Consider the following 21,834-nt stretch of genomic DNA (forward strand, 5'->3'; position numbering starts at 1 on the left):
ATAAATAAATAAATAAATAAAATAAATAAATAAATAAATAAAGCTGAGCGTTAAGTTCTACAGAATATCGAAATATATCGGTCGGTATAGGAGCAGATAATAGGCGAACCTGCATTTAGATGAAAAAGCATCCTGTTCCATACTTGCAGTAGATATACGAATCCTTATTTATGACATCGTTCGTACGTTACTGTAATTTACTCTACAACGTTGTGTTTCAGACGAAAATCGTCTTCTGCCCTCCGTATAATGTTCACTAATTCGTGGTGTCCAAAATTACAGCAACGAACGAAAATTTTGCAAGGTTACATTTATTTTGCCACAAAACAGTATAAACAGGTGGTAGTAAAGTAAAAGCAATGTAAACAATTCAGATCTTAAACAACTACTACAAGCATAACAGTAGACATAAATGTTCTTTTTCCCAACCTAACGGATTTGCACACACATTCTGACAATTGGTTAATGTGTTCAGTATGCGGTGTGACAACCTCTGGCAGCAATACAGGCCTAACAACGGGGAGGCATGCTGTGAACGATGTCATCAATTTTATATTGAGGCAGTAGCCCATTCTTCCTGCAGAGCTGCTTCCAAGTCTTGGAGAGTGATTGGTGGATGCTGATGTGATGCAATCCGTCTGCCTAAGCGCATCCCAGACGTGCTCATGGGATTCAGATCGGGGAAGCGAGGAAGCTACTCTATGCATCAATATCTTCCGTCTGCAAGAAAACACCAACCATCTGTGCTATACGAGATCGATCATTATCGTCGATCAGTACGAAGTCTGGTCCCACGGCACTTCGCAACAGCAGCACATGAGGTCCCGAAATCTCGTCACGTTATCTGACAACAGTTACATCTTGCGATTCACCCGTACAGTTTGATGAAGAGGTGTTCGAGTGGTCAACGTAATTCCTGCTCACATCATTAGGGATTCTCCCCAATATCGGTCTCTTTCCAAAATGTTTAGGTCCCAAGATCGTGTTCCACGTTTCCTCCAGATGCGAATCCGCCGAGAATCACTCTCAAGATCAAATCGGGACTCATCAGTGAAAAGAATATTGGCCCATTGTTCGACTGTGCAGTTTTCACGTTGACAACTCCACTCTAGACGTTCTTTTCTGTGAAGAGGCGTCAGAGGTACAAGTTCAGCAGGTCTCCGACAAAAAACGCCACTCTGCTCCGTACACCATTTGTCTGGATACAACACCTCCAGTGAATGCCAGGTCAGATGCCAGTTGCCGTGTAGCACTAAGGCGGCACCGTCGTGTGCGTATAGCCAAATAACGGTCCCCTCTTTCTGATTTCACTCGTGGTCGGCCCTGCCCTCGTCTTCGGGAAACACTTTCGGTCTCCATAAACTATCGTCACATCCGAAAAGGAAGAGAACGAGTCACACAAAGCCATTGGGCCACATCAGTTTGCAACTGTCCTGCTTCTATTCTTCCTAAGGCCCTTCACCGTAGAGTGTCTGGCAAGCGTTTTCTCTGTGCCATACTAGACCGTCAGTGACTGTATACACAGCGATTGTGGCTGTGGGACTACCCGGCAAACACTAGCCCATTTGATAGGTGCCATGACGTCATCGTTGATCGGAATACAATCTTCCGGGGAGAACACAGTCGTAAGGACATCTGCTGACAGTTTGTAAGATTATAAAGTAATTAGATGCAAGGCGGGGAAATAGCGGTTTGTTGCTCTAATTTTGGACGCCAGTGTCAACGCAGCCCGGACGTAAGTAGACACTGCGTCGTCACTGATTTAAAGCGAGCTCCACAGAAGGGCCGTTACAACGTTGTGAAACAGCCTGTAGAAGCACCTTGTGTCGTAGCTGGGTGGGTAGAGTGCGGAATCACGTGATCGCTCACGAGTTTACCAGACTATACAGGGTGGTCCATTGATCGTGACCGGGCCAAATATCTCACGAAATAAGCGTCAAACGAAAAAACTACAAAGAACGAAACTTGTCTAGCTTGAAGGGGAAACCAGATGGCGCTATGGTTGGCCAGCTAGATGGCGCTGCCATAGGTCAAACGGATATCAACTGCGTCTTTTTAAATAGGAACCCCCATTTTTTATTACATATTCGTGTAGTACGTAAAGGAATATGAATGTTTTACTTCGACCACTTTTTTCGCTTTGTGATAGATGACGCTGTAATAGTCACAAACGTATAACTACGTGGTATCACGTAACATTCCGCTAGTGCGGACGGTATTTGCTTCGTGATACATTACCCGTGTTAAAATTGACCGTTTACCAATTGCAGAAAGGGTCGATATCCTATTGATGTATGGCTATTGTGATCAAAATGCCCAACGGGCGTGTGCTATGTATGCTGCTCGGTATCCTGGACGACATCATCCAAGTGTCCGGACCGTTCGTCGGATAGTTACGTTATTTAAGGAAACAGGAAGTGTTCAGCCACAAGTAAAACGTCAATAAATGATGATGCCCAATAAATAATGATACATAATACATCAATAAATGATGATGCCCAAGTAGGTGTTTTAGCTGCTGTCGCGGCTAATCCGCACATCAATAGCAGACAAACTGCGCGACAATCGGGAATCTCAAAAAAGTCGGTGTTGAGAATGCTACATCAACATCGATTGCACCCGTACCATATTTCTATGCACCAGGAATTGAATGGCGACGACTTTGAACGTCGTGTACAGTTCTGACACTGGGCACAGAAGAAATTACGCGACGATGACAGGTTTTTTGCACACGTTCTATTTAGCGACGAAGCGTCATTCACCAACAGCGGTAACGTAAACCGGCATAATATGCGCTATTGGGCAACGGAAAATCCACGATGGCTGCGACAAGTGGAACATCAGCGACCTTGGCGGGTTAATGTATGGTGCGGCATTATTGGAGGAAGGATAATTGGACCCCATTTTATCGATGGCAATCTAAATGGTGCAATGAATGCTGATTTCCTACATAATTTTCTACCGATGTTACTACAAGATATTTTACTGCATGACAGAATGGCGATGTACTTCCAACGTGATGGATGTCTGGCACATAGCTCACGTACGGTTGAAGCGGTATTGAATAGCATATTTCATAACAGGTTGGATTGGTCATCGAAGCACCATACCATGGCCTGCACGTTCGCTGGATATGACTTCCCCGGATTTCTTTCTGTGGGGAAAGTTGAAGGATATTTGCTATCGTGATCCACCGACAACGGCAGACAACATGCGTCATCGCACTGTCAATGCATGTGCGAACATTACGGAAGGCGAACTACTCGGTGTTGAGAGGAATTTCGTTACATGTATTGCCAAATGCATTGAGGTTAACGGACATTATTTTGAGCATTTATTGCATTAATGTGATATTTACAGGTAACCACGCTGTAACAGCATGCGTTCTCAGGAATGATAAGTTCACAAAGGTACATTTATCACATTGGAACAACCGAAATAAAATGTTCAAACGTACCGATGTTTTGTATTTTAATTTAAAAAACCTACCTATTTGTTGTGTACATAGTTCCGCATAGTCAGGGCGTACACAATTTTTTCAACAAGAGCGCGCCGCGCTAAGCACAACAGCGCAGGCGCAGCGCTCGTCCGTCTCCGCACTACGAGATGGCGCTCCCATAGAGATGGACCAAATTCTGCTTCCGCCGATCCGCGTATTAATATGTAACGCAGCCAATGACATTGCTGCTAACGTAGAACCTTTTCTCCTCGCGGATCACACTCGCGCAGTGTTACATGAACAAGCGAGGTATTACAACGAGTGTACAGACCTCCGATTAGTGAGTCTGCATTTGTCTGCACCAGTCAGTACCAGTCTGCATTAGTCCGTACCAGTCTGTACGAGTTCTACATTTGTCTGTACCAGTCTATAGTCAAGTTTCAGTCTGCGCCTAATAAGATTAGCATATTCCTGTACATAGCCATGAAGATAAATGTATAGACACTTTTGTGAAGTATCAGAGATATATGTGAGAATAAGATAAACGTACCAATACCAAAGGAACTTCAGATTGTCAATTGTAAACAGTATCCAGAACCAATTTAAGTAATTTTTATGCTTGTTATTATTTTAATAGATGTGTGTGAAAATTAATCAAGTTCTGTTTAAAGTTGGTCACCGTCAATCTGCTACTCTAAGCGTGCAAGTGGCATTTCTATCGTCTGACCTAACAGCAGAAGATAAACACGCCACGATAAGACCACGAGACATATTGCTGACACTCGCCTACTTCGTTAGAGCGACAAGTCAAATAATCTGATGGTGTGTGTACTGAAGGTCTTACAGTACGCACACCACACTATTACCAACTGTTCGTCTAAAATTGTGAGCCATATGTTTGTGACTATTACAGCGCCATTTATCACAAAGCGAAAAAAGTGGTCCAACTAAAACATTCATATTCCTTTACGTACTACACGAATATGTAATAAAAATGGGGGTTCCTACTTTAAAAAACGCAGTTGATATCCGTTTGACCTATGGCAGCGCGATCTAGCTGGCCAACCATAGCGCCATCTGGTTTCCCCCTTCAAGCTAGACAAGTTTCGTTCTTTGTAGTTTTTTCGTTTGACGCTTATTTCGTGAGATATTTGGCCCGGTCACGATCAATGGACCACCCTGTATAGCAGCAGCGAGCCAGAGAGAGGCGCCTTGCCTTCTTGTGTCCTCCGGGCCGCACCCGGCCGGCCTCCAGGTCGGCTCCAGCGTCCGCTGCCGGCCCCACGTCCGGCGGTGGCTCCAGCAGCGACTCCACCTCGGCGGTCACCGTCTCTGGAGCGGCCCGCGGCCCCGGCGGCGTCACGCGTGCTCGTTCCAGTTCCGGGTTCTGCACCAGCGCAGGGACTGCCTCGTGGAAAGCTCCCAGGTCCACGGCCAGGGCTACCTGCAACGCAGCCAACTAACTTTGAAAAAGACCAACGACGGTGTGCTACACATGAATTTCAGTTCAGATGCATTGTACACTGACGCTCGCTAACACACGATCGAACTTCAAAAAAATTCAAGTGACTAGTAGTAGAAGCACATAAGTCGCTACAACTGCTCTCTTGCAGACTGTTTCGAGTTTAGATATCTTGGCTGAGCGCATGTTCAGTGGTGGAGCTTGTAATGGTTCTTTATTTACGTGACCATTACGGCACTCCAAATCAGTTCTCGATACCAGTAATATCGTACTATTTTTCTGCGAAGTAACAGACATATTTTTGTGACTATATTCACATTTGGTTTTATTAATGTATAGGTACACCGATGTATCGATATATTACAGTGATATGGTTCTTGTGTGTATTCATTTCTGTGAGACTGTCATAATCTTTGACTTACTTGTAACCGTTTTGGCGCGAATGCGCACAGAGTAGTCTTTATTTCACTTTGCAGAATATAAGTTGTTATTGCGCAACAGTCAAGTCTTGTGTTTAGTTAAAATGGAAATTAAATATATGAAGATTGATACAAAACTGTTTTCTTGATGATGTGACATTTAAGAAGAAGTACATGTGAATTTACAAGAAGTTTAATAAAAGTGTGGATCGTGAACACCAAGTCAAAAATTATTTCTACCATACCATTGTTCTGATCTGGGATTGTTTGATCCTTAAGAATTTCCTGAAAAACGCATTTGTTAGGTCTTCAAATACTGCTAAAATACAGATCTGGACCTTCTAACAGTCAAAGTGGGATTACCCTAGAATCAACAAGATGAGCCATAACAACTTCGGCGAAATCTACGTGGGAATCCATTCAAGATAAGTGCCAAAATTAATGACTTTTTTACAGTGACTTCATTATTTCCACTCTGACGATACCATCCACAGTCAATAACTTTGTTGTTGCCCGATAAAGCGAACATATGCTACGTGAGGAACATTATTAATCTGATTTCTAACCTACTTTGCAAGAGGTGGTATTGTTAGAAGCTACTCTTTTCATATAAAATTGGAAAATCGACGATATTTGGGATGATTCATCAAATATGCTAAGTTATCTAGATGAAATAAAAACACAGCGTAATACTAACGCCAGATAAAGAAAAATTGACTGAAATATCTTAATGATTTGAACAATACGCAATGTTTCTCCCCTGCATTGGACCTGTAAGTGGTAATGAGAATACAAATCCAGAACATTGAAGTTTCTTATACGGAGGTACGGAGGCTATTCGGGAAATAAGGTCCGATCGATTGCAAGTTGAAAACTACAGTGGGAATTCGATGAAGCTTTGCATAGATATGCTGGGCAATGTCTCTAGTACGTCTGTCGATCGCGTCGCTTCACTCTTTTCAGTTCTTAGCACACAATGAACACATAAAGCTGCCTAGAACAATAGTGTCTCCCGCCAAATATGGATGCCCACAGAGAGGTTTCGCCTGATTTCATGCAGCCCACTTAACGTAACTGTCATGCATTTCCTTCTTCGTGACAATTCTCCGCTGCGTACTCCAGGGGCAATGAGGACGCCCCTGCAGCATTTTCGATGGGAAGCGTCTGATAGCCCACCATACAGCCCAGACTTTGCTCCCGCATGTTCATCTCTGCTGACATGAACCGCTGGCTATGAAGACAATATTTTGACACAGACAAAGAACTGCAGTCCAGCGTAGAGAACTGGTACAAAGCACAGGTCGCAGTCTTCTGTGACGAGGCTACCGGAAATTCGGCACAAAGGTACGACAAATGTCTCAGTCGGAGCGGCGGTTATGCGGAGGAGTAGTCTTGAGGTGTAGCAAACTGTTCTAAATAAAACATTTTTGATTTTCAATGAGGTTTCCATTTCGCGACCAATCGGAACTTCCTTTCCGAATAGCCCCCGCATCTATAAACACGTGTTTTTAGTACGGTTGGGGGGACTATGACTGACTGTCACTTTATCTAAGTAGGCCTTCGCGCTTATAGAAAGACAGCGAGTCATCAATTTTCAGATATTCCATGCTATATGAAAAAGTTACTGAAACATATTTGGATACACACAAAAAAGAGCCACGGCATGGTACTTGCTTACGTGATTGTAGCTGATGAAGCATTTGCGCTGGTGGAAGATTTAATTAGACCCTACAGTGGAAATCATCTAACTTACGAAAACAAAGATAGAAAACAATCGTTAAACTTTAGCAGTAGGTATATTGAGTGTACTTTTGGTAAAGCGTGTGCTAAGCGGAAAATAGTATAACGACCATTAGATGTCAGCGTGGATTGTGCCGACCACATTGTAAAAGATGAGAAATGATTTAAGCAGGAAGACATCCTAAAAGAAAATCTCACAGGTATAAATGCTACCCAAAATGGACGACCCACTTCATCAGCGGGTAACGTTAGGGCTAACTTTACCAACCATTTTGTTAATGAACATGCAGATCGTACGGTATGAACGGAAGTGTACTTGTTACGAGAATGTTTCTCTTACCTATATTTTTCTTTTAATCATTTCCCTCGCAGGAGATCAAAACCAATTCTTCTCAAGCTCGTAGCCTCAAAATTACATTTTTGTTCTATTCTGACACTATATTCCAAAATGCTGGACTTTTTTTCTACTCTGTCAATTAGTAGCTCAATGTAAATATCCTCGCCTTTGGTTTCATTCAGTTTCCGCAACGTTCCCCTCCAAAAAACTAAATAAATGACAGAAACACTCATAAAATACATCTGGTCACGACGGAAGCGCGAGGCCAACTAGATAGCACAAGGGTGTCGTCTATCTTCTTAATAACACGTCATCGAGCGTTCGTCTACGTCTAGAGATTTTATTTCCATTAACGAGTGACCGTATGATCACTAATGAGTTGATTTTTAGATGTCTAAACGCGGGATTTGGAAACGTGTGTCATATTTTTGTCATCTGAACTTAGCTTTATTGTATATACTGCAACGATTCTAGTAAGGAGGGTTCAGAAAGACAAGCACATTTTCCATATTGGCACACAAATATGTTAACAACTTTATAAAATACCTCAGCTTTATTCGGGATAAAGGAGACCCAGGAGTGTTGATGCTTGTCAAAGTGCAACACAGAACATTATGAAAGGAAAATTTTTTCTGCAACGTGTCGTGAGTAGAACAGCCAGACAGGTGTTAGGGGACTTCGAAAAATGATTTACTTATTATTGTGGGACGCAAAATAACTTTTACTGAGCGCTGCATATGATGTCACCCTTTCACATTTGCAATCATGAATCTGAATCACGTAATATAGCATTAGACACTACTAATACAGTACATTCTTAACAAGGCAGGAAACAGACAACACAAAACTAAATTTCATAGGAAAATGATAATGTGAGTAGAACTAATACTCGACTTTGTTGCAGTTCCAAATTTCAGGCTCGTCGACTCTATTTTCTAGAGCTGGAGGAGAGGTCCAGGGTATTTGCTTTCATACTAAAGACGCCTTTCCTCAATTTCACTTTACGAGGTTGTAGTGAACATTTCGCTTTGTTGTACAAAAACTGCGAAGGCTCCTACATAAGCGTAACACTTTTCATGGTAGCAAAATTTTACAGATAACTCATATAAAGAAGAGAGAAATCACGCACATACTTGCTGCAACTACAGACTGGAACAAAGAACAGGCTCTTGGAGCAAGGCTGCAACAGGTCAGATGCTAGAAGGCGTCTCAACAACGACAGTTCCGTATATTAGAGCATTAGCTTCTAGTATATTCTAAAAACGGTAGTGCTTCAAATTAATACAGTAATTACATTGACTTCCTGTGTTTAGGTAAGTGAACAATTAAAAAAAAACTGCATCTTCTCAAGTTAACAAAAATGTAAGAATAAAAACAGTAGTATTAATTATTTTAAATAGTTGTGGAATAAAACCTTTGAAATTATCTTACGCACTACTTGTATAAGGTAATAAATATTTACATTTTCTATACTGTGAATGTATTTATGAAAAGTTAAGTGCGTATTTGAACCATAAATTTAATTTTCTGTTTAGTGAATGAATAAGAATCGTTAACAAGTTGGTAAATAATATTTTGGAAAATACCTAAAATATATGTGGATTTTTTGTACCTCAAGTTATGTGGAATCTATAGGATAACTTATTTTCGTAGCACAACATTATCTCACAGAAACACGCAAAATTGTTATTAGTTTATGTACAAATTTGGAAAGATAGAAGATTCCGCAAATGCACCATTCTGTAGAGTAACTACACTCATGCTCGTAAATTAAGGATAATTCTGACACATGGTGAACCAAATCTCTAGTGGGCGGTTTGTGGGTTTAAATCACCTTGGGTTATGACCATGCGGTGCGTTTGACCTGCGGTCGTCGCACGGTGGCGCTGGCAGCAGTCCACATACGCAGATATGTGTTGGTGCTTGTCAGAGTACGGTGCAACGAGTAAGTGTGCAAACGTTTTCAGACGTGCTAATGGTGACTGTGTGTTGAAAATGGCTCAAAGAACACATATTGATGACGTTATGAGGGGTAGAATACTAGGGCGACTGGAGGCTGGTCAAACACAGCAGGGCGTAGCAAAGGTTGTAACACGGGCCCTCCATGTGTCACAGAGTGTGATCTCAAGATTATGGCAACGATTCCATCAGACAGGAAACGTGTCCAGACGCTACAGTACGGGACGTCCACAGTGTACAACACCACAAGAAGACCGATATCTCACCATCAGTGCCCGCAGACGGCCACAGAGTACTGCAGGTAGCCTTGCTTGGGACCTTACCGCAGCCACTGGAACAGTTGTCTCCAGACACACAGTCTACAGACGACTGAACAGACATGGTTTATTCGCCTGGAGACCTGCAAGGTGCATTCCACTGACCCTGGTCACGGGGGAGCCCGTAAAACCTGGTGTCAAGTACACAGTACATGGTCATTAGAACAGTGGTCACAGGTTATGTTCACCGACGAGGAAAGGTATAGTCTGAACAGTCATTCTCGCCGGGTTTTCATCTGGCGTGAACCAGGAACCAGATACCAACCCTTTAGTGTCCTTGAAAGGGACCTGTATGGAGGTCGTGGTTTGATGGTGTGGGGTGGGATTATGATTGGTTTCACGTACACCCCTTCATGTCTTTGACAGAGGAACTGTAACAGGTCAGGTGTACCGGGACATCATTTTACATCAGTATGTCCGCCTTTTCAGGGCTGCAGTGGGTCCCATCTTCTGATGGAGGAGTACCTTGAATCAGAAGATATGAGGTGAATGGAGTGGCCTGCCTGTTCTCCAGACCTAAACCCCATCGAGCATGCCTGGGATGCTCTCGATTGACGTATCACTGCACGTCTTCAGACCCCTAGGGCATTTCGGGAGCTCCGACAGGCACTGGTGCAAGAATGGGAGGCTATACCCCAGCAGCTGCTCGACCACCTGGTCCAGAATATGCCAACCCGTTGTGCGGCCTGTGTACGTGTGCATGGTGATCATATCCCATATTGATGTCGGGTTACATGCGCAGTAAACAGTGGCGTTTTGTAGCACATGTGTTTCGGGACGGTTTTCTCAACTTATCATCAATACTGTGGACATACAGATCTGTGTCGTATGTGTTCCCTATGTGCCTATGCTATCAGCACCAGTTTTGTGTAGTACCACGTTGTGTGGCACCACATTTTGCAATTATCCTTAATTTATGAGCATGAGTGTATTTGGAAAATATGAATATCATACTTTGCAGTCGAAAATCAGAATAAACAATACTGAGAAAAAACTGGTATCGCAGCCCTCGGTTAACCCAGGAAGTTGCCATAAATCTTGGTTTGTTGTAAGCAGGACACTTCAAAGTCATGCAGATAATTGATAGTTTGACGCGTGACACTATTTTTAACACAGTCGCAAAGGCTCTGTAGACTACGATCGGAACGTTCTGTCAATCGTTCAGCTCCTCGGTGACAGAAATCCGCGCTTTGTTGGCGGAGCCATTCGAGAAACGCAGTGTGAACGTTCTCGTCGTTGAAAAATCTCTTTCCTCTCAGATGTTCTTTCAGCTCGGATGGAAACTGCACGCTGCAAGTTGTCGACTTGCAGACCAGCATCACTCACGTCTATGTGTCCTGGGTCTACTGATTGGCACCATTTTACCGCGTCTATAAGCGACATTCCATTTAGTCCACACAGGGTGATTTTTTTCAGCGTGTAGAAACTCTATGGATTGATCGACGAGAGGATACGGAACGAAAAGGGCCCAATAAACTTACGTCCGGATATGCATGTTTGTCATGCTAGAGACTATTTATTCAGTCATACTTTGCTACAGAGACACCGGTCTAATACGCGCGGTACCATGGAGCCATTGATAGAATGTGCACAGTTTCAACCTACAGGATAGTACTGAAGCGGAACCAGTGGTTGACCTAAACTCTCTTGGGACATATTTATTCAATACCCCAACCACTGGACATAGAAATGGGGCAATATAGGCGTTTTACTTGATAAATTGCACATTGTGTCACACTTCCTAGTCCTTTCTGTTTTCCTTGTGTGTATGAGAATGGATGAAATGGGCTATAGAAAGATGTAGATTGGTCCAAAGATAGTAGGAAGCAGCAGTTGGCTTTTCACAGAAGAAACTAGCAAGGTTCAGAGCAGGGACGGCTGTTAAGACCCGGAAAAGATCAGATCGGTGGAGTGTAGAGGCGCAGGCTGGTCCATCAGCCAATGGGTGCAAAGGACGTTGAGTCTGGCCAGGAGCCATGTTGGAGAACTGCTGGCTGGGACGCGCGGAAGAGCGGACGAAGACGTCGTGGTGCTCCTCGGTGAATACGGTAAGAAGCAGCAAAGTTGATAGATATTGGCGTAAAACGTTTGGGAATATGGCGGTGTAGGTGATGGAGTACTCTAAGTTGCTTAATAAAATTTCTTTAGGGAATTTTATTGCATGATCTACTGTCCAGCGCATTTTTGGCGCACCTTATTCGTGTGGTACAATCAGTGCATCCTGTAAGCTTTTTGTGTGATAAAAGGAGTAAAGAGGGTGGGTCAATATCATGAATCATAGGCTTTAGTAATAATTTTCATGTAGTTATTTGCTTGATTCAAATGTTTTCTGTTTTTAATGTTGCGTTCGCTCCACGTGGTTGTTAGGAGAAGATGAGCTCGATAGTTACTATAATACCTTAAAATTTAAAAAAAAGAAATGGTTCATCATCTCTTAAATAACCTTGCTAATTTCTTGGATTGCGCTTTGACATGTCAGATAGTGCAGGCGTGTACGTAAATTCGATAGTGTACAACTGCATGGTGCCAGTGGCACTCATGATCTTAATCCAGCTGCAAGCAGACGGTTTGCTATGGTTCTTGGTGGCACGCCATGTGCAACATGTGCCCATATTTCTTCTCTGGATGGTGTTCTGTCAGCCAACGCTGCTAGCCGAATGAGTCGTTCTTGTTTTGCGTCTGCACTATTTATATGAGTGTATGGTGTCCGTCCTTTCGGACATATCCGAAAGAACAGACACCATGCAGAATCGGCGGCTGTGATACATTATATGTAAATTGAAGGCGGAGAGGGAAAGAAAGGAAAGAAAAGGGAGGGGATGACTGCTATCAGCTGTACTGAGACATTACGCGGAATCAGTGGCGACGAGTCAACAAGTGTGCTGGACCGGGAATCAAACCCGGGATCTTCTGCTCCAGGCGGTACACAGCGTTATCGCAACTGCGCGGACTATTCGGCCCGCCTCTTGGCCTATCCACATTCCCACACTGGTGTCCTACTCCGCAGTCCCTGTCCATGTCGTTCATGGTGGCTAGCGTGAGATTTCAGCAGGAAGTCAGGCGTAAGTGTGCATTCGCACTGAAGGAGGTGCATCCATTGCCCGGCTAGGCAGACTCCATGGTGTCCGCTCTTTTGAACATGTCAGAAAGAACAGATACCACGCATTCACGTAATTAATACGGCTAGCTGGGAGCGATCCACCTTCTTCAATGCGGACACACAAATGCGTCTGAAATCCTGTGAGAGTCTCAGAGTAGCGAATATGAAGGAAATGGACAGAGCTGCAGAGAGATGGCGCTCAATGGGAGTGTGAATCGGTCGTGAGGTGTGCCGAGGTAGTCCGCGCAGTTGTGATAACGGTGTGTACCGCCTGGCGCAGCGGTTGACGCACCTGCCTAGTAAGTAGGAGATACCGGGTTCGAGGCCCGGTCCAGTACAAATATTCACTCGTCGCCGCTGATTCCGCGTTACGCCCCAATGCAACTGATAGCAGTCATCCCCTCCCTTTTCTTTCCTTCCTTTCCGTTTCCGCCTTCAATTTACATATAATGTCTGTACTATGCCGACGTCCAGAACCTGGTCTACAGGTGTGGGAATGCTCCACACACCACTGCTGAAAACATCGATATGTTGTGCCATCATGTGCAGTTGTCCGTTGATACTTCCATCCAGCTCACTGAAGCCTCACAACGCGAACCCCTTCAGATAGTTGACTCTATTCGACAGGAGTAAGCAGTCGTAGTCGGGGCGTGGTTGTACCCTAGGAGCCGGCCGGAGTGGCCGTGCGGTTCTATAGGCGCTACAGTCTCGAGCCGCGAGACCGCTACGGTCGCAGGTTCGAATCCTGCCTCGGGTATGGATGTGTGTGATGTCCTTGGGTTAGTTAGGTTTAAGTAGTTCTAAGTTCTAGGGGACTGATGACCTGAGCAGTTAAGTCCCATAGTGCTCAGAGCCATTTGAACCAAGCCATTTGTATCCTAGGATGAATGTTGCAAGCATTGTTCACGTCTAAACTCTGCACAGTTACTACCTGCAGAATCAAAACAGAGGACGCATAGACAGGCCTTCACAGAGTCATCTGGTCGTCGATGACAGTATTAAATGAATCACTAACACTACAACCCCTCAGTAACGGCGGCTCGTAGGTATACATTCTGGGTGTTCCCAAACTTTTAAATTCGGATAAATATGGGAGTGCGAAATTAATAGCATCTGCTGCATAACAGTGATTGTCAATATACTTAAACAACTTCAGCCACTGTAAATAATAATAATAATAATAATAATAATAATAATAATAATAATATAACGGTAATAACAGCAATGATAATAATAAAAATAATAATCCCGTGTGGAGTTGATAGTCTCCCATCGGGCGCCTCCCCAGGTGGCGGATAGGGGAATGCTCTCCACATATGGAGGGTACTGGGGAAATAAAATACCCGGGGTGGACCAAAACTATCAACCGAAATCCACTAACGTCTGCCTGGTATCCAGCGGTTAGGGGTCAGCGTCTGTTCGCCTAGATGGTGCGGCTGCAGCAACCTTCTTGATCTCAACGATCAAGTTGTATTCCTCGTGATCTTTCCTCGGAAGGACCACCACCAAGTTAGTTTTCAACTTGAAAACCAATCATGATGATAACACAAGGAATGAATCCACTACCCCTGGCACCAGTCGCAAGGCTGGCTTTACCTGGTCATCGGATTCCGGGGGACCAGGAGCATCATGTTACGCCTAAGGTTGAGAACCAGACGACGTCCAAATTATTACACACAAAACAAAGACACTTCATCAGTACACTTAATATTAATACTCTTTTCAAACTGGGCAAGATCAAACAACTTACAGACGTGCTGCAAAAATTCCAGATCAAAATCCTTGCAATCCAGGAAACACGATTTACGGACGGAAACCATTTTGATACAGACAACTACAGGATCTACAAAGGAAAACCAGCAGTTAAAACTAATGATAAAGGACTCAAACAGTTTGGCACAGCATTTGCAGTCCACAAATCTATCAGCGACTCTGTCATTGACTTCCAGTCTGCCTCAGAACGTATATCAACGCTCTCCGTCAAATCGGCCAACAAAGCATATACCTTGATCAACGCACACGCACCCACAAATAACTATAACAAGAAGAACCGCCAGAAAGTGGATGACTTCTGGAATGACCTTGAAGAGACGACAAACAAAATTGCCAAAGACCATGTAATAATCTTGTTAGGCGACTTTAACGCACAATTAGGTAAAGAGAAAAAATACAGGAAAATCACCGGAATCCATACAGCTCACAAGAGAACTAACAAGAATGGGGAAAGATTGATAAGCTTTTGCGAAAATTTCGGCCTCGTAATTATGTCAACACAATTCAAAAAACCCAACAAGAAACTGTATACTTGGAAGTCGCCCAACACAATGTAGGGTGAATTCCAGATAGACCATGTGGCCATCTCCAAGAGTAACACAACAGAAATTCTGAATGTGAAAACGAGAAGAGCATTTTTGACTCAGACCACCATCTTCTACAGATAAAGACCAGATTACAACCCAATAGAAAAAAGCCAAAATTAAACAAAGTGCTGAGACCAGACCCCGAATACATAAAACTCAACAAGGAAAACATCTTACAGGAAATTAGTCAGACAAACACCACAAACTGGACAGAACCTGTGGACGTCCTCAAATCCACGATGAAATTGGGTCAACCCCCGAGAAGGAGAAAAAACAGGTGGTGGAATATAATATGTGACCAAGCAATAGAAGAAAGGACCAATGCCTGGAAAAACTTCAATAGTCACAAAACATCAGAAAAATGGCAACAATTTCTAGTAATCCGAAAACAAACATCGAAAACTATTCGGAGGGAAAAAAGAAATCATGACAAACGGCGAATAGATGAGATAGAACAAGACTTTAAGAAGAACAACACCAGGAATTTTTATAAGACGTTTAAAGAACATATTGCAGGATACCAGCCACCCAATATTTGCTTCAAGAAACCGGATGGTTCACTAGAAACTAACACGAAGAATAACTGCCAAATCATCGCAGACTATTTCAACAAACTTCTCAACTGCGAAAGACCTACAGAGGATATTCACTAGGAGACGTCTACACCAAATCCTGACGCTAAACCGCCAACCATCAACGAAATAGTAGAAATTATCAAGACACTGAAAAACAATAGAGCCCCAGGAGAAGATGGAATTATTGCAGAACTATGGAAACTAAATGATGAAAGATTAACAGGAAAAATTCACAAAATCATATTAAACATTTGGGAAACATAAAAGATCCCTTCTGAATGGAAATGCGCACTCATCCATCCACTCCACAAAAAATGGGACAAAACTGAACCAAATAAATACAGGGGTATCTCACTCGTACCGATCACATATAAAATCCTATCAAAAGTTTTCATGAGTAGATTAGAAGAACAAGCTGACTCACAAATAGGAGAATACCAGGCTGGTTTTCGCAAGGGACGATCATGCATAGAGCAGATCTGGAATCTGAAAATGAGTCTCCAGATGAGAAACACCCGAAACACAGTGGTTACTTTTGTAGATTTTAAAAAGGCCTACGACTCAATAGACAGAGTAACGCTCTGCAAAATGGTTCAAATGGCTCTGAGCACTATGGGACTCAACTGCTGTGGTTATCAGTCCCCTAGAACTTAGAACTACTTAAACCTAACTAACCTAAGGACATCACACACATCCATGCCCGAGGCAGGATTCGAACCTGCGACCGTAGCAGTCCCACGGTTCCGGACTGCGCGCCTAGAGCGCTCTGCAAGACGCTGGAAGAATTCAGCATTGACAGAAAGACAAGAGCAACCATTCGGGAAACATTAACTGACACAGTCTTCAAGGTTAAATTTATGGGGGATATCTCGGAACCATTTGAAATACAAACTGGAGTGCGAAAGGATGACGGACTTTCACCATTACTCTTTAACATCATTCTTGAAAAAATTATCAGGACATGGGAAAAGAAGTCAAAGGAATCCAAATTGGCATTAGAAAATATAATAGATTCAATGTGAAGTATTTAGCTTTTGCGGATGACCTTGCAATCCTCACAAATAATAGAAGAGAAGCCACTAACGCCATAGAGAAGTTACACGAAATTTCACAAAGAACTGGCCTGCAAATCTCATATGAGAAAACCCAGTACATAGAAAGAGTGCCACAAGACAAATTGCCTATTGTGACAACCCATGGGAAAATCGTACAAGTACCACATTTTAAGTACCTGGGAGAAATCATCCGGCCATCAGGGATCAACCTAAAGGCCAATGAGGAAAGAATAAAAAAACTACAGAAAGCATATAAACTCACGTGGAACTATTATAACAAAAACTCCATATCCATTAACGCAAAATTGAGGCACTACAATACTGTCGTACTTCCGGAGGCACTGTATGCATCTGAAACAACAGAAATAGGTGGGCAAACTAAAATCAAAGAAATAGAGAAACAGGAGAGGAAAATTCTCAGGAAAATTTTTGGCCCGATACAAGAGCAAGGAATCTGGAAGAAGAGACCAACATCAGAATTATATAAATACACAGACAAGATTACGGATACAATAAGGAAAAGAAGAATGCAGTTCTACGGACATATCCACAGGATGAATGAAAACAGAATTTCAAAGCGAATTCTTAAAGTCATCAATTCAGGCAGGGGAAAAACAAAATGGATAAAAGAAGTTGAAGAGGACCTCAGACAAGCACACATATCAGTAAACGATGCAGAAAATAGAACTGAATTCAGGAACATCATCAAAAAACATAAATTTGACACCACAACACAGAAGAGACCAGGATGCAAATGAACAGCGGAGCGAAAGAAACAATACAGTGAACCCATGAAGAAAATTTGGGCTCAGAAAAAACATAAACAATCATCATAAAGGAATTCAAGTTCAAACGCTCACTTAAATGGGAATAATCGAAAATAATAAAAATAATAATATGCATGACTTGATAAATTGTCTGAAAAAGGAAGAATTGTTTTTGTCGAATTTTGTTGGTTTGTACATAATTAAGTACAGCGTATGCCGAGAACGAAATAATGTTTAAGCTTTTGCTACTCTCCGTTTCGCATTTTTGAGTGACTAGGAGTTTTCGTGCTGTTTCATTTTTGCAGACAAATCTAAAGGATACGTAGTTCATGTATTAGCTAACGAATTAGCTTCCGGGCTGAAAATCAGGCATTCTTACCTTGCACACACACACGGCTACTTATGTTTGTTCGTTTGTAGACAGGCTTATTTGATTCCGTCACTTTCTCGGATAACTGATCTGCTCTGCGAGGCCCTACTTCCTTTGCGGCTAACCTTTCCTGATAATTTTCTTTTCTGTTAGAGCTTATTACAGATTCAACAAGTTAATGTTGACACTGCACAGGAAAGCCGATTCCTGAAGGCTATCAACCAACTCCAAACACAAACTGCCGTTCTTGGAAATTATTAAACGAGTATTAGTATCTACCAACAAGATTACTTGACTAGAATACAAATGAGGCGTTGAGAACCATAAAAGCCAAAAGCCCACTGCCTTCGACCAGCCATATTTAAGTGAGTAATAGAGAAACCAGTGACACAGCTTTTCGTGAATGTTAAGATATATGTACCATGTGGGCCTACAGTACTGATAAACCTGATCCACCATAAGATCAGCAGGTGTCAGAAAATTGAATAAATGCTACAGTCTAACAATCGACGGTGATATGCTTTATGGTTCACAGCACCTCATAAGGATTACACCATGATATAGTCCAAAACTTAACGAACTATATCTAATTCAGAATCGCATAAAATAGGTTTTCCTACTAGTATGATTATAACATATACTTATGCCCGATCTAGTTTTACTATACAGTAAGTGAATTGACTTATTTGTGGAGTGTGCTACCGCCTAGTGCGATTTATGCTAAGGAAACGTAGATGGAAGTCCACTGTAGTGTCCACCTTGTGGCATTGACATAAACCTGTAGCTGGGTGGTAAGGGCTAGCAACGCACACTGTGAACCGTGCACATTGTTTATCAAGTCGCATGTATTTGGCCTGTATGGCAGTTACGTCACGCTAGTAGTGCATGCGCAGAAGCTCCTTAAAACGTGCACAAGTGAAGATGTGCTCGCCATCCCGATGTCAAATTTCACCGAGTCCATAGGAAGCAGTGTAGCACAGTGTGGTAGATTTAGTGCTGTGTATTACACATTATCGTATTTACATTACGTTTAACAAAGAAAAGTAACCAATAAATCCGCAAGGTGTCAAAAGTTAGGGTGTTCACGTGCTCCTGTGTCTTTACACAACAGCCGCAATTGCCCCTCAGTACGCACAGATTATACTCTGGCGGCAATGAACACGGTCCTTGAGTGTATTATAAATTGAAGAACCAAAGAAACTGGTACACCTGCCTAATATCATGCAGGGCACCCGCGAGCACGCAGAAGTGCCTCAACACGATCTGTCATGGACTCAACTAATGTCTGAAGTAGTGCTGGAGGGAACTGACACCTTGAATCCTGCAGGGCTGTCCATAAATCCGTAAGAGTACGAGGGGTGGAGGCCAACACGTTGCAAGGCATCCCAGATATGCTCAATAATGTTCATGCCTGGGGAGTCAGGTGACCAGCGGAAGTGTTTAAACTCAGAGGAGCTTTCCTGGAGCCACTCCAGCAATTCTGGACGTGTAGGATGCCGCACTGTCCTGCTGGGACTGACCAAGTCCGTCGGAATGCACAGTGGACGTGAATGGATGCAGTGATCGGACAGGATGCTTACGTACGTGTTCCCTGTCAGAATCGTATCTAGCCGTATCAGACTGTGGTTGCAGATAGAGCTCACAACGGAATGGTTCCGCTGGCGTGAACTGCCCGATTATATAGAGAGCGAGTGACCTTGATTACGTAATGCGCTGATAACGGACTTAGACTCTGCAGGCACCAGCAGGCGCTGTAGTGACTCTAGCAGCGTGAGTACCCTGGTGCGCCGGCCTAGCGCAGAGCCAAGTCGGGCGGGTTGCGTCACCGACTCGCTAGGCGCTCAGCGGGCATATGTTTTCGAATATTTTCAAACTGTTGCATCCTTGAGCCCCCGGTTCGCGATGTACGTCTAGCGGTTACAGAGGTCAAGGATCACACTTTATTAATAATTGTAGTATAAAGTAATATCTCCAGTTACAGTTACATTTTCAGCAAGTACACCAAGTCCTTTCATCCATACATGTATTTTTTCATCATTACTAACTTTTCTACAGGAGCGGGTATAGAATGTAAAAGAGATATTACTATAAACATAGCTAGGTCTACTGCGGTGTTGACAGGCCCATGCGAGGCATAAAGTTTTGTATCGTGCAGTCATCAAGGATACACAAGTCGGCCTTCGGCTCCGAAAGCCCGTATCGATGACATTTCGTTGAATGGTTGACACGCTGACACTTGTCGATCGCTCAGCACTGAAATCTGCAGCAATCTGCAGAAGGATTGCACTTCCATCGTGTTGAACGATTCTCTTTAGTCGTCGTTGGTCCCGTTGTAGTAGGATCTTTTTCCGGCAGCAGCGATGTCGGAGATTTTATGTTTTAAGCGGATTCCTAATATTCACGGTACGCCCGCGAAATGGTCATACGGGAAAATCCCACTTCATCGCTACCTCGTCCGCAGCTCGTGGTCGTGTGGTAGCGTTCTCGCTTCCCGCGCCCGGGTTCGATTCCCGGCGGGGTCAGGGATTTTCTCTGCCTCGTGATGACTGGGTGTTGTGTGATGTCCTTAGGTTAGTTAGGTTTAAGTAGTTCTAAGTTCTAAGGGACTGATGACCATAGATGTTAAGTCCCATAGTGCTCAGAGCCATTTGAACCATCGCTACCTCGGAGATGCTGTGTCCCATCGCTCGTGCGCCGACTATAACACAGTGTTCAAACTCAGTTTAATCTTGATAACTTGCCATTGTAGCAGCAGTAACCGATCTAACAACTGCGCCAGACACTTGTTGTCTTATATAGGCGTTACCGACCTCAGTGCCGTATTCTGCCTGTTTACATGTCTCCGTATTTGAATACACATGCCTATACCAGTTTCTCTGGCGCTTCAGTGATTGTTTTGCAGTAGTGCACTTCGCATCAGGGCAGACTTTCGATGTTAGTCGGAAGACAGCAGTAAAACAGCCGCACCGCACACCATGCAAGACAGCTCGCGAGTCCCCCTTTGCAGGATGGAGGCCACTCCGGATAGACAGCGGCTACCGGAGCAGAACGCCACGGTCCAGCCGGCAGCCTTGCGGCAACGCGACGTCGCTTCGGCACGCTCTCGCTAGGGTAACGAAATCGCTCGGGAAAACGATCTTGCGTAAGCTGGGTGCCGCCAGTGGGAGGGGGATCACATCAGCACCGACATCATGTTCGCTGCAGTCTGTAACTGACTTCATTTGCAGAGCACAGTGGTGGCCGATTCGTAGACGTCTAGACGTAGAAACACTTCCTCTTTCGGAATTGGGTTCTATTAGGGAGTTTGTGCACCAGGACCACACAACAAGTACTGCAAACAAGGGAAACTCCAGCATTGTTCGGGTAATTTGAAACAGTTTTTTTGTTACTGCGTATAGATTTCAATCACAAATTGATCAGTCCTAAAATAAAATAAAAACGCAAAAACTCAAACCTAAACGGTCAAATTCATTTCTAGATTTCCAGAAAGCATTTGACACGGTGCCTCAAATAACACAGGCCAACGAAAAAATTTTTTTGAAAAATTTTTTTACTTTGATATCTGATCTTTACAGATTTTTATGAGCCGAATCCAAATATAGTCTTAGTTTTTTTGTATCAGCCATAGTTTTCGAGCAATATGTATTTTATTATGTAGTATAAAAATCCTATGGTATATGGTAAACGGGGAAATTAACAAAACTCTTTGTTACAACATAAGCATGGTTTGTATTTACAACAAGCTACTTAAAACAATGATATGTGTTAATAGAGGGTTCACTTGTCATCTGGAATTGGTTTGTATTTTCTTTCTCTTTTTTCTTTGAAGCTTCTTGTGTAGCTTTTTCTGCGATGAGTCGCTTGCTGAACTTCTCGGTGAATTGGCCAACAGTGGTCTCCCATCATGTTGGTCTTCCAGCGGCCTTGAAGCGTT

The 21,834-nt window shown here is 43.3% G+C and overlaps 1 protein-coding gene across 1 annotated transcript in view; it reads right to left on the reverse strand.

The window, feature by feature from the left end:
- Positions 1–21,834, reverse strand: part of LOC126242117 (dentin sialophosphoprotein-like) — a 162,970-nt gene that overhangs the window by 93,267 nt on the left and 47,869 nt on the right. Inside the window, exon 2 of the mRNA XM_049948063.1 lies at positions 4,656–4,883. Coding sequence (XP_049804020.1) covers positions 4,656–4,883 — 228 coding nt within the window. The remainder of the gene's footprint in view (positions 1–4,655; positions 4,884–21,834) is intronic.

Source organism: Schistocerca nitens, chromosome 1, assembly GCF_023898315.1.
Source record: "Schistocerca nitens isolate TAMUIC-IGC-003100 chromosome 1, iqSchNite1.1, whole genome shotgun sequence".
Lineage (NCBI taxonomy): Eukaryota > Metazoa > Arthropoda > Insecta > Orthoptera > Acrididae > Schistocerca > Schistocerca nitens.